At 41.7% G+C, this 14,552-nt stretch overlaps 1 protein-coding gene across 5 annotated transcripts in view; it reads right to left on the bottom strand.

The window, feature by feature from the left end:
- Positions 1-4,292: 4,292 nt before the first annotated feature.
- LOC140713921 (alpha-1,6-mannosylglycoprotein 6-beta-N-acetylglucosaminyltransferase A-like) overlaps positions 4,293-14,552 on the bottom strand; it is a 174,493-nt gene continuing 164,233 nt past the window's right edge. For all 5 annotated transcript variants that reach the window (XM_073024612.1, XM_073024609.1, XM_073024611.1 and 2 more), the window contains one exon: positions 4,293-6,253. In XM_073024612.1, the coding sequence (XP_072880713.1) occupies positions 6,037-6,253 (217 nt within the window). In that variant the 3' untranslated portion in view covers positions 4,293-6,036. The remainder of the gene's footprint in view (positions 6,254-14,552) is intronic.

The raw sequence follows: 14,552 nt of genomic DNA, 5'->3' as shown, positions 1-14,552 counted from the left end.
TTCCGCTAATGTTTTATTCCTTATTTTTTTCTTATATGAAGATATAGCTATAATTTTCCCTCTTAAGACCACCTTCAGAGTATCCTATAAATGGGAGGTGAAACCTCTCCATTATCATTAAATTCTAAGTAGAGACCAATTTCTTTTTTAATTTGTTCCTTAAAGTACGGATCATTGAGTAGACTTGAATTTAGTTTCCAAATAGTATTCTTTGGTTGTAGGTCAAAATCAACAGATGTGCATGGTCACGTACATCTATTGTCCCAATTCCACATGTGTTTATTTTGTCTTTGTCTTTTCCAAATGTTATGAAATAGTCTATTCTTGTATATACAGAATGGGGAGCAGAATAATGAGTGTAATCCCTCCTGTCGGGGAAAAGGTCCCTCCATATATCAATTAAACCAACATCCTCAAAAGGTGTATTAACTTTCTTACGTAAAGGTTTTGTTTCATAGGTTTTTCTATTGAAAGAGTCTAAATTTGGTTGTAATTGCAAATTTAAGTCTTCCCCACATTTCAGGAGACCTTCTGTTTCCGTTACCATAATATCAGTAATTTTCTGAAAGAAACGAATATCACTTCCCGGGGGTGCGTATATATTCAATAGAGTAACTGAATTTCCATCTATATTCCCCCTTACCAGAATATATCTGCCCTCTTTATCTCCCATTTCGAATACTTTTTCAAAATTTAGCTTACTTGAGATAAGAATAGCAACTCCTCTCCTATGTCCTGATTTATATGAGGAGAAAAACAGGTTAGTGAAGCCCATTCTCTTCAGTTTTTTATGCTCATTATCACTTAAATGAGTTTCCTGTAAATATACTACATGGGCTAGTTCTTTTTTCATTTTGGATAAAATTCTCTTACATTTGATTGGATTGAAGAGCCCATTGACATTAAAATAAATGAATTTTACCTTGTCCTTAGCCATCTGTATTTATCTGTCAATGTATCATTGAAATTAGAATAAAACTTAATCTATCTACTCCCTGAACAAATAAGAACCAAGAAACGCAAATAAAAACAAAAATGGCAATGAACGTGTGATTCCAAGGCTGAGGTCTCTAGTAGGTGACCCTGCGTTGAGCTAGAGGAAATGTCTAGCTGTGGGGGATAACCCCTCCTACTTGTGAGTTGAGGGCCCCCATTGAAGTATTCATAAAAGTCAGTGAACAAATCCATTACACAGAAAAGATTTCCCTGTGTACTCCTCCTATATATACATATACACACACACACATATATATATACATACATATACACACACACACACACACACACAAATATATATATATATTCACACACACACGCACACATATATTACATACATACACATATATGCACACATATATATATTCTCATTTTGGTGGGGAAAAAGGAGTAAGTGAGCGAATAAAGAATAACAACTAAGTAATATAAAATCCACATTATAATAAGTATTTCTCGAGATAGGTATATCACCATTTACTTTTGCTTCCGTTTAGCTTCTCAACATTTTTAAAGTTACCCAAACCTTATGGCTCTTTTGAAGGGGGTGAGGACTGTCTTTGGGAAACTCCCGGTCTCTTCCTGATATATTTCTCTCAGCTTCCTCCTTTCTCCTGTCTTCTCGATTCTTGCACTATTTCCCAATCGGAGCGGGATAATTCCTCAGCCATGCTTTCCTTCATTTTGGTCATGCTGACGGGCAACCCTCTGGCCTTCATGCCTGTAGACGCCTCTTCCACCGTCTGGTACAACCGTGTCCCATTGTCATAAAACACTCAAAGTTTAGCAGGGTATGGAGTTTGAAATCTAATCTTTTTTTGCTTTAGTACTCGTTTTACTTCAGAGTATACTTTGTGTTTCTGCAGGACCGTGGGGAGTAATCTTCGTCGAAATATATTAATTTATCGTCTAAAAACACTCTCTTCTTACCCCAGGCCCTTGGTAGAATCTCCGCCTTGGTGCTGTACTGAAGGAATTTAATTATTATTGAGCGTAGCTTATCTTGGGGCAGACTTTGGGACCAACGCACGGTGGGCTCTTTCGACTTCCAGCTCCATAGACGAGGGAAGATCCAGCACGTCCCGCAGTAACTTTCAGACAAACTCCATCATAGACGAGCCCTCCACTCCTTCGGAAACGTTGTAGATTCTGATATTTTTCCGCCATGATCTTCCCTCCAGGTCAAGCAGTTTACCTTCTTGGTGATTTAATATTTTTATTGTCTTACTCAGTATCCGTTCCACGTTTTGAATGCGATCTTCCACCTTTTCAATTCGACTCTCTGCCACCGGTATTTTTTGATTGACGTTGGCGAGCTCTGACTTAATATCACGGAGCTGCTGCTTTATTGCTTTCTGAAACTCCCTTATCTCTTTCAGAATTTTGATCATATTCGCCGCTTCGCCTGAACGAAGCCCAGCGTCCGCTTCGCTAGCACGCGGTCGGGTAGGAGAGCTGTTCACTGCACTCCTCTCGACCACAGGCTCCGCAGTGTCACTTTTTTTATTTCCATTCCTTTTCCCCATTCTTGCCCCTCTTTTCAGTTCAAATATTTTTCGAAAAATAATATGCTTCATGGGTTAACGGGGCTTAATATGCATTTTTCCGAGGAGCTAGTGACTTAAGCTGCCATTCTCGACGATGATGTCACTGGAAACCTGAAAATATACATTGTAAATACAGCAACTATCCAAACTTCACTTAAGTGTTGAAATTGAGCTTGCATGAACCAGTCATACACAATGTGGGCCATATGGCCCTCCAGGGGACCATGCCAGATTTCGTAGGGGCTGCAGGAATTTCGGAATAGGCCATAATAAGTTATCTATTTTAATGAAATATTCCTAAAATATAAATACAAAGAAGTGAATATATGTAATTTAATTGGAAGCCTGAATATGAAATGAATGGGAAATTATGATAGATTATGCAAATGAGGCAGCAAAACAGTTTAGCATGTGTGTGGTAGGGGGTGGTTGTGGCACGCCAATCATTATCTGTACTCTAGTTTAACCACACACAATAACTGTTCAGAGGTACGTGAATGTCACAAGAGGGCCATGAACAGAAGTTTGAGAACCACTGATCTAGTCAACCTGTTTTCAAAAGATGATTTAAAAACAGCATAAATAAAAACCTCTCTCAATAACGCTCTACCACCACTCTCCTCCGTCTAGCGGAATTAGTTCTTACTCTCAATAAATTTCCTCATGTTTGTAAATAAAAACCTTATTTTATTTTTCTGATAGATCTAATTAAATATTTTGAAAGAAAATAAGTTTCTAAAATATGCAGGTGCATAATCATTTACAAATACAATCTGATCTTGAAAAATTACTGATGAGCTGATAAATATTTTGGTAGTGTTGGTGAGAGTTTGGATAAACTATTTATCCATAAATTTGAAAAATCTTTAATTTTCTTCAACACCACTGATAATACACAGACATTTCAGTTTGTACTTTCTGCTTATGTCTGGAATTAACTTGAACCCACAGAACCATTAGAGCTGAAGGCATTGTAAGTTGAGCACAGTGGATGCAATCTTTCATTTTATTTTGGAAATTGTAAGATATGATTGTTGCTCCTTTCTGAGAGCAAGTCCAAAGTTTAACCCTTTACACACACATTCTTGGTGAAAATTGGCCCAATAATATGTCACTTGAACTGAGCCAGAAGTTCTCTTCCATTACTATTACTGAACCTTCCACGGATGGTCTGCTCTATACATGCACTTTAGCCTAACCTGTGTCTATGTTCCCGGAGTCTGATTCTGTTATTGGCTTTAAATCTCCACTTTGTCTGCAGATTGTTTGCAGTTTTTCTTTCCCTGTGGAACTCCAGATCATGTTGTGTATGGGAATTAGAGTTATTGTATGTACCATTATGTACTTGGTCACCCTCATAAATGTAGACAGTTATCATCTCTCCTATGTTCTCATGAATTGACTGCCCTTTGCAGCTATTTTGGAGGATGGTAAAAGACTTACGGTTTTGTAATGGTAATTGGGTGAAATCCCAAATTTCCTTCCATCAGTGAACCAGAGAGTTGTTTCATGGTTACCACTGATGACATTTATTTTATTTACTTTTATTTAGCGATACAGTGCAGAGTAGGCCCTTCTAGGTTTTCGAGTTGTCAGAACTGCTGGGAACCTCAATTTAACTCTAACTTAAGGTCAGGAGAATTTACAATTAGACTACCAGGTACAGTTTTGGACTGTAGAAGGAATCCAGAACACCCATTTCCTTTTTTTAAATTCTTTTTTGTAATTTTTTTTATTGAAGTTCATCATCAAACAAACATTTCCATAAGATGTATTTCAGACATTGTACATATATATCATATAATCATATATATCACAAATCTCCACAAAATATTTATCTGAGGTATACACTAATAGAAAGGAGCGGAAAGAAAAAACAAGCAAAAGGAAAGAACTATGTACAAGTAGGGAGTGATCTTTTTTTTACAACAGATTCATTGATTTGTGAGAATAAAATCAGGCCTATGAGGCATTATGTAGTTAAACCGTTTTTCCCAGTATGAATCAAATTGTTCCAGCTTATGATTAACAGATGCTGTTATCTTCTCCATTTTGTAAATGTCCATTGTAATTTCCATCCATGTATTTAAAGTTGGGCTCTCCTGTGATAACCATTTCCTGGTAAGGGTCTTTTTACCAGCCACCAACAGTATATTCATTAAAAATTTATCTCTTTTCAACCATTCTTGAGGTATATATCCAAAATATATGGTCTTACTCTCCAAGGGTATTTCACATTTAAAGATGTCTTGTAGGGCATTGTATATCCCCCTCCAATAGTTTTTGAAGCTTTTATATAACTATTTGTATTTAAAGAAAATGTAACCTCATGTTTTCCAATCAATGATCCAGTAACTTTAACCAATTACAATAGAGAAGTAAGGAAGGAAGACAAATGGGGTTGAGAGGGAAATTACCTCACTACTATTTAAAAATAATTCTGTTTTTGCACTATTATCTTAGTTTAACCATTTATATATACTTATTGTAATTCAGTTTTTTCCCATATTTGTCATGTATTTCATTGTACATCTGCTGCAAAGTTAACAACTTTCACAACGTATGCCATATGATATTAAACCTAATTCTGATTATCAGCCATGATAAAATAGTGGAGCAGACTTGACGGGACAAAAGGCCAAATTCTGCTCCTTTGTCTCATTGTCTTATGGTCTAAAGTGATTAAGCTATTTGACTAGTATCAAGATGCTTGGACAGGGCTCAAGAGGTAAAAGACACAAATCAGGTATGAGTTTATATTCAAGAAAATGAAAAAAAATCAAAAATGAGATATTAGGATCAGTAATGGTGACTGTGCAATCACAGGATTGTTGCAAAACTCCATCTGATTAATGGTGTTCTTCACAACATTCTCATGTGTCTAGCCTGCATGAGACTTCAGACCCACTAATCTATTAAGTTATAGTATGTTGGTAACAATGTTGGAAACATATTTAGGTAACAGAGAACTCATTCCAGAGCTCTCTTTGATTCCTTCAAACCTGACTTTGGTGTACAGTTTCAAAAAACTGACACCTTAATGTCACAATGTGAATGGCTGTAGGCTGGAGATTGGTACACCTAACTGATATCTCTGAGAGTACGCACAGCTCTGAATATCATTACAGCTTCCAGGACTGGAGTGTAAAACACAAAGAGATTTTAAAGTTGCACAATGCGATTGAAAGGATAATATAACAGAAAATGCTGGAAATACTCAGCAGGTCAGGATGCATCTGTGGGGAGAGAAACAGAGTTAAAATTTCACATCAAAGAGTGAGATTGTGAGTACTTCCAACAGGTTTTGGTTTTATTGTCGATTTTCAGCATCTGCAGTATTTTTGTTTCCAGATTTTGAGAGTTTCTATGTTGTTGATGCTTGCTCTCCCACCTGATCACCAATGTAATCTGTTTGTTGCTGCAACATTACTGGCAGATTGGTACTTGTTAGCTCGTTTGAAGGTAGTTGGTTCTTTAGTTTCTGTAAACATGCAGATTAGTTGTTCATTTTGCTTTCCAGACAACCCTGGCACAATGCAACTTGCCCTTTGATGTAATCTCGGCATGGACAGATTCTATTGTAATGTTCATGTGAACCTGCACAGCTGAAGAGTAAGTAATCCGACTGAAGCAGACACAGCTGGTTCTCAGGGTTATATGCAGGCAAATATAGGTCACTTTCCTTTTTTGAGGTACTGCAGATTATTTTGTATCTGCAAAAGAAGTATATAATTTGTACAAATCTCATTGACTTTTCCATCATAAATTTTCAAGTATTGTTCCCAGTGTGTCTACAGGATACTCAGAAACAAACCCCCGTTCACTCCAGACCACAGTCCATTCCAGACCCTGGTCCATTTCAGCAACAAATTCCAGTTGATTTCATTATATGTCTTCATGATATGTTAAATTAAATTAGATTTATGAAGTCATATATGTAGTGACATAAAATAGAATTAATAATTTTATATATTACAAACTACAAGTATATAAGTTTTTTTTCTGAATCCTGCTAGATTTTGTTTGCAGTATGCTTAGTTCAGCAGTAAGAATTGTGATGGTATTTTGAAGTTCTAAACTCAAAGATCTTAAACTCTATCCGATATAGATAGTCAAGAAAACCCTCTCTAAACAGAGATTACACTGTAACCACCCAACATCCAAAGACTTGTTCACTTCCCTGTTTATTCTCCACAGTGAGTCCCATCTCTCTACCAAGGAAAAGACTAATCCAGCTAACTAAGTAGATTAAAACACAATTCATTTATCTTCAGGGATATAAATTTAACTCCAAACACATTCTTAAAACACCTTTAAAACTCACAGAGGATTTTCTGTCTCTGTGTTGTTAACCCATGGAAAGCATCTGGCCCAGACAGGGTACCTGACCAAATACTAAAGACCTGTGCTGATCAACTGGGTGAAGTGTTCACTGAGAACTTGAACTTCTCACTTTGGCGGTCCAGGATACCCAACTGCTTCAAGCAGACTTCAGTTATACCGATGCTCAAGAAAAATGTGGTAACCTGCCTCAATGACTATCGTCCAGTAGCACTTCCATCCACTGTGATGAAGTGCTTTGAGAGATTGGTGATGAAACATATCAAATCCTGCCTGAGAAGCAACTTGGATCTGCTCTAATTTGCCTACCTTCACAACAGCTCACCAGTAGATGTAATTTCATTTGCTCTTCACTCAGCCCTGGAACATCTGGACATTGAAGAAGCACACATCAGGATGCCCTTCATTGACTACAGCCTGACATTCAATACTATTATCCCCTCAAAGCTAATCAATAAGCTCCAAGACCTTCGTCTCAATATCAAGACCTTCGTCTCAATATCTCCTTGTGCAACTAGACCCTTGATTTCCACACTTGTAGACCCCAGTCAGTTTGGATTGACAACGACATCTCCTCCACAATCTCCATCAGCACAAGTACACTACAGGGCCATTGCTTAGTCCTTATTCAGCTCGCTTTACACTTATGACTGTGTGGCTAAGCACAGCTCTAGTGCCATATTTAAGTTTGCTGACAACACCATTGTCATTGGCTGAATCAAAGGTGGTGATGAATCAGAATATAGGAGGGAAAGTGAAAATCTGGCTGAGTGGTGCCACAACAACCACCTCACATAAGTAGAAGAGTGCCATTACAAACAAAGCACAGCAGCACCTTTACTTTCTTAGAAATTTGTGAAGATTTGGCATGTCATCTTAAACTTTGACAAGCTCTATAGATGGGGGAGAGCATATTGACCGATTGCATTTCAGCCTGGTATAGAAACACCAATGCCCTAAAGCAGAAAAACCTTCAAAAAGTAGTGGATATGGACTGGTCCATCATGAGTAAAGCCCTCTCACCATTGAGCACATCTACACAGAATGCTGTAACAAAAAAAGCAGCATCTATCACCAAGGAGCCTCATCATTCAGGTCATGCTCTCTTCTTGCTGCAACCATCAGGAAGGAGGAACAGGAGCCTCAGGCTTCACACCATCAGGTTCAGGAACAGTTATTACCACTCAAGCATCAGGCTCTTGAACCAGAGGAGATAACTTTACTCCACTTGCCACAGGGCTCTGGGGAAACTCAGACAGGGCAAACCATTGGGACTGGATGGTGTGAGCGCCAAGGTTCTGAAGGAGTGTGCGGAGCAGCTGTGTGGAGTTCTCCAGAGCATTTTCAATCTGAGTCTCAGCCTGGAAAGAGTCCAGACTGTGTCAAAAACACCATGTGTGGTCCCAGTACACAAGAAGGGCCAGCTGAAAGTCTTGAATGACAACCATACAGTGGCCGTGACCTCACACATCATGAAGACCCTAGAGAGGCTGGTCCTGGCTCACCTCTGACCCCTGGTTAGATCAGCCCCCAATCCCCTGCAGTTAGTTTGCTACCAGGAGCACATTGGAGTCGATGATGCTGTCATCTACCTGCTGAACAGAGCCTACTCCCACTGGCAGCACTGTGAGGATCATGTTTTTTTGTGCCTTCAATACCATACAGCCTTCATTGCTGGGGAAAAGCTCCATTCAATGCAGGTTGGCACTTCCATCGTATCCTGGATAATGGACTACTTGACTGGCAGACCACAGTTTGTGCAGTTTCAGAGTCGTGTGTTAGACACGGTCATAAGCAGCACTGGGACCCCACAAGGGACTGTACTAGCTCCCTTCCTGTTTACCCTGAATACCTCAGACTTTAGATACAAGACTGAGTCATGTCATCTGCAGAAATTCTCTGATGAATCAGCAATAGCTGGTTGTAGCAATTGTCATAGCAGCCATCATCGGAGTGGACTGAGGCAGAATGGGTTGGCTTTGGCTCAATCAGGCTTCGGCGAGAACAGGCAGAGGTGAGGTCTGAATGGGGCATGACTGCGCAAGAGCATGAAGGTTGGCCTCTGAGATCAGTGGGGGAATTTAAAAAGCGAGCAGAGGCTGAGTACGAGCTTCACTCCAGGTGAGGCAAGGCTGGGTAAGCTCCTTTAATTAATCTAATTAGATTAGGAGTAGGTAATGGAGGCAGCAGTTAGGGCAGTTGAGTGCTCCGTTTGCAGTGTGTGGGAAGTCAGGGCGAGCACTGTTGTCCCTGATGACCACACCTGCAAAAGGTGCATCCAGCTGCAGCTCCTGACAGCCCGTGTTAGGGAACTGGAGCTGGAGCTGGATGAACTTCGGATCATTCGGGAGGCAGAGGCAAAAATAGACAGGAGTTTCAGGGAGATAGTTACCTCTAGGAGTCAGGAGACAGGTAGTTGGGTGACTGTCAGGAGAGGGAAGGGGAATAGACAGGAAGAGCAGAGCACCCCTGTGGCCGTTCCCATCAACAATAAGTATACTGTTTTGGATACTGTTGGTGGGGACGACCTACCAGGGACAATTTGTAGTGGTTGTGTCTCTGGCACCGAGACTGGACTCTCAGCTCAGAAGGGAAGGAGGGAAAAGAGGAGATCAGTAGTGATAGGGGATTTGACAGTTAGGGGGACAGATAGGAGGTTCTGTGGAAGAGATCGAGAATCCCAGATGGTCTGTTGCCTCCATGGTGCCAGGGTCCACAATATCTTGGATCAAGTTCTCAGTATTCTCAAGAGAGGGGGTGAGCAGCCAGATGTCGTGGTCCATGTAGGGACCAATGACGTGGGTAGGAAGAATGAGGAGGTCCTGAAAGGTGAGTTTAGGGAGCTAGGTGCCAAGTTAAAGGACAGGACTTCCAGGATAGCAATCTCAGGATTGCTACCCGTGCCACGTGCAGGTGGGTTTAGAAATAGTAAGATAGCGTAGATCAACATGTGGATGAAGACATGGTGTAGGAGGGAGGGCTTCAGATTTATAGATAATTGGGCAGTTTTCCAGGGAAGGTGGCACCTGTTCCGGCGGGACGGTTTACATCTGAACTGGAGGGGGACAAATATTCTTGCAGGTAGGTTTGCTAGAGAGGCTCCAGTAGATTTAAACTAGATATGAGGGGGGAGGGGAACCAGAGTGTAGGAACAGATGTATGGGAGAAGGAAGAAAAAGAAGACAGTAAAGTTCTTTGTACTGTTAGAGATAAACAGAGAGGAAGAGGTGGAGAATTTCTTAAATGCATTTATTTTAATGCTAGGAGCATTGTAAGAAAGGTGGATGAGCTTAGAGTATGGATTGATACCTAGAAATATGATGTTGTAGCTATTAGTGAAACATGGTTGCAGGAGGGGTGTGATTGGCAACTACATATTCTTGGATTCCATTGTTTCAGGTGTGATAGAATCAGAAGGACAAGAGGGGGAGGTGTTGCGTTGCTTGTCAGAGAAAATATTACAGCGGTGCTCTGGCAGGATATAGATTAGAGGGGTCATCTAGGGAGATTATTTGGGTGGAATTGAGGAATGGGAAAGGTGTAGTAACACTTATAAGGGTGTAATATAGACCACCTAATGGGGAGCAAGAATTGGAGGAGCAAATTTGCAAGGAGATAGCAGATATTTGTGGTAAGCACAGGGTTGTGATTGTGGGAGATTTTAATTTTCCACACATAGACTGGGAAGCCCATACTGTAAAAGGGATAACAACACAACAAAATGCTGGTGGAACACAGGAAGCCAGGCAGCATCTATAGGGAGAAGCACTGTCGATGTTTCGGGCTGAAACCCTTCATCAGGATTAACTGAAAGGAAAGATACTAAGAGATTTGAAAGTAGGAGGGGAAGGGATGAAGCTAAGAGCTGGAAGGGTGATGGGCAAAAGTGATAAAGAGCTGGAGAAGGGAAACGATCGTGGGACGAGAGGCCTAGGGAGAAAGAAAGGGGAAGGGGAGCACCAGAGGGAGATGGAGAACAGGCAGAGTGATGGGCAGAGAGAGAGAAAAAAAACAACTAAATATATCAGGGATGGGGTAACAAGGGGAGGAGGGGCATTAACGGAAGTTAGAGAAGTCAATGTTCATGCCATCAGGTTGGAGGCTACCCAGCCAGTATATAAGGTGTTGTTCCTCCAATCTGAGTGTGGCTTCATCTTGACAGTAGAGGAGGCCATGGATAGACATATCAGAATGGGAATGGGACGTGGAATTAAAATGTGTGGCCACTGGGAGATCCTGCTTTCTCTGGCGGACAGAGCGAAGGTGTTCAGCGAATGGTCTCCCAGTCTGTGTCGGGTCTCACCAATATATAAAAGGCCACACCAGGAGCACCAGTGTCTCAGCTCGCTCCTGCCCCACTGAACTCATTTCTGCATACCTTGACACTGTTTTATCCCCCCTTGTTCAATCTCTTCCCACCTATGTTCGTGACACTTCTCACGCTTTGAATTTTTTCAATGATTTTAAGTTCCCTGGCCCCCACCGCCTTATTTTCACCATGGACGTCCAGTCCCTATATACCTCCATCCCTCACCAGCAAGGTCTCAAAGCTCTTCGCTTCTTTTTGGATTCCAGACCTAACCAATTCCCCTCTACCACCACTCTCCTCCGTCTAGCGGAATTAGTTCTTACTCTCAATAACTTCTCCTCTGGCTCGTCCCACTTCCACCAAACCAAAGATGTAGCCATGGGCACCGCATGGGTCCCAGTTATGCCTGCCTGCCTTTTTGTTGGCTTTGTGGAACAGTCCACGTTCCAAGTCTATACGGGTATCCATCCCACTCTTTTCCTTCGCTACATCAACGACTGCATTGGCGCTTCCTCCTGCACACATGCTGAGCTCGTTAACTTCATTAACTTTGCCTCCAACTTTCACCCTGCCCTCAAATTTACCTGGTTCATTTCCGACACCTCCCTCTCCTTTCTTGATCTTTCTGTGGAGACGGCCTATCTACTGATATTTACTATAAGCCTACAGACTTTCACAGCTACCTGGATTATTCCTCTTCCTACCCTATCTCTTGCAAAAAGGCTATCCCCTTCTTACAATTCCTCCGTCTCCTCCACAGCTGCTCTCAGGATGAGGCTTTTCATTCCAAGACAAAGGAGATGTCTTCCTTTTTTAAATAAAGGGGCTTCTCTTCTTCCATCATCAACTCTGCTCTCAAACGCATCTCTCCCATTTCCTGCCCATCTACCCTAACCCCATCTGCCTGCCACCCCATTCGGGATAGGGTTCCCCTTTGTCCTCACCTACCACCCCACCAGCCTCCAGGTCCAACGTATAATTCTCCGTAACTTCCGCCACCTCCAACGGGATCCCACTACCAAGCACATCTTTCCCTCCCCACCTCTTTCTACATTCCGCAGGGATCGCTCCCTACGCGACTCCCTTGTCCACTCGTCCCCCCCCCCCCCATCCCTTCCCACCGATCTCCCTCCTGGCGTTTATCCTTGCAAGCGGAACAAGTGCTACACCTGCCCTTACACTTCCTCCCTCACCACCAATCAGGGCCCCAGACTGTCCTTCCAGGTGAGGCGACACTTCACCTGTGAGTCGGCTGGTGTGGTATACTGCGTCCGGTGCTTCCGGTGAGGCCTTTTATATATTGGTGAGACCCGACGCAGACTGGGAGACCGTTTCGCTGAACACCTATGCTTGGTCCACCAGAGAAAGCAGGATCTCCCAGTGGCCACACATTTTAATTCCACGTCCCATTCCCATTCTGATATGTCTATCCATGGCCTCCTCTACTGTCAAGATGAAGCCACACTCAGGTTGGAGGAACAACACCTTATATACCGGCTGGGTAGCCTCCAACTTGATGGCATGCACATTGACTTTTCTAACTTCCGTTAATGCCCCTCCTACCCTTCTTACCCCATCCCTGATATATTTAGTTGTTTTTTTTTCTCTCTCTCTCTGCCTGTTCTCCATCTCCCTCTGGTGCTCCCCTCCCCCTTTCTTTCTCCCTAGGCCTCTCGTCCCATGATCCTTTCCCTTCTCCAGCTCTGTATCACTTTTGCCAATCACCTTTCCAGCTCTTAGCTTCATCCCACCCCCTCCAGTCTTCTCCTATCATTTCACATTTTCCCCTCCCCCTCCTACTTTCAAATCTCTTAGTATCTTTCCTTTCAGTTAGTCCTGACGAAGGGTTTCGGCCCAAAACGTCAACAGTGCTTCTCCCTATAGATGCTGCCTGGCCTGCAGTGTTCCACCAGCATTTTGTGTGTGTTGTTTGAATTTCCAGCATCTGCAGATTTCCTCGAGTTTGCTCTGTAAAAGGGATGGATGGTTTGGAGTTTGTAAAATGTGTGCAGGATAGTTTTTTTGCAGCAATACATAGAGGTACCGATTAGAGAAGGGGCAGTGTTGGATCTTCTGTTAGGGAATGAAATAGGTCAGGTGACGGAGGTATGTGTTGGGGAGCACTTCAGGTCCAGTGATCACAATGCCATTAGTTTCAATATAAATATGGAGAAGGATAGGATTGGATCCAGGGTTGAGATTTTTGATTGGAGAAAGGCTAACTTTGAGGAGATGCAAAAGGATTTAGAAGGAGTGGATTGGGACAATTTGTTTTATGGGAAGGATGTAATAGAGAAATGGAGGTCATTTAAAGGTGAAATTTTGAGGGTACAGAATCTTTATGTTCCCGTTAGGTTGAAAGGAAGGGTTAAAAGTTTGAGAGAGCCATGGTTTTCAAGGGATATTGAAAACTTGGTTAGGAAAAAGAGAGAGATCTACAATAAATATAGGTAACATGGAGTAAATGAGGTGCTCAAGGAATATGAAGAATGTAAGAAGAATCTTACGAAAGAAATTAGAAAAGCCAAAAGAAGATACGAAGTTCCTTTGGCAAGTAAGGTGAAAATAAATCCGAAGGGTTTCTACAGTTATATTAATAGCAAAAGGATAGTGAGGAATAAAATTGGTCCCTTAGAGAATCAGAGTGGACAGCTATATGTGGAGCTGAAAGAGATGGGCAGATTTTGAACAATTTCTTTTCTTCGGTATTCACTAAGGAGAAGGATATTGAATTGTGTAAGGTAAGGGAAACAAGTAGGGAAGTTATGGAAACTATGACGATTAAAGAGGAGGAAGTACTGGCGCTTTTAAGAAATATAAAAGTGGATAAATCACCAGGTCCTGACAGGATATTCCCTAGGACCTTGAGGGAAGTTACTGTGGAAATGGCAGGGGCTCTGACAGAAATATTTCAAATGTAATTAGAAACAGGGATGGTGCCGGAGGATTGGCATATTGCTCATGTGGTTCCATTGTTTAAGAAGGGTTCTAATGCGAGTAAACCTAGCAATTATAGGCCTGTCAGTTTGACATCAGCGGTGGGTAAATTAATGGAAAGTATTCTTAGAGATGGTATATATAGTTATCTGGATAGACAGGGTCTGATTAGGAACAGTCAATATGGATGTGTGTGTGAAAGGTCATGTTTGACAAATCTTATTGCATTTTTTGAAGAGATTATGAGGAAAGTTGTCGAGGGTAAAGCAGTGGATGTTGTCTATATGGACTTCAGTAAGGCCTTTGACAAGGTTCCGCATGGAAGGTTAGTTAGGAAGGTTCAATTGTTAGGTATTAATATTGAAGTAGTAAAATTGATTCAACAGTGGCTGGATGGGAGATGCCAAAGAGTAGTGGTGGATAAC

Source organism: Hemitrygon akajei, chromosome 20 (genome assembly GCF_048418815.1).
Source record: "Hemitrygon akajei chromosome 20, sHemAka1.3, whole genome shotgun sequence".
Lineage (NCBI taxonomy): Eukaryota > Metazoa > Chordata > Chondrichthyes > Myliobatiformes > Dasyatidae > Hemitrygon > Hemitrygon akajei.
This window is presented reverse-complemented; position numbering and strand designations above follow the sequence as displayed.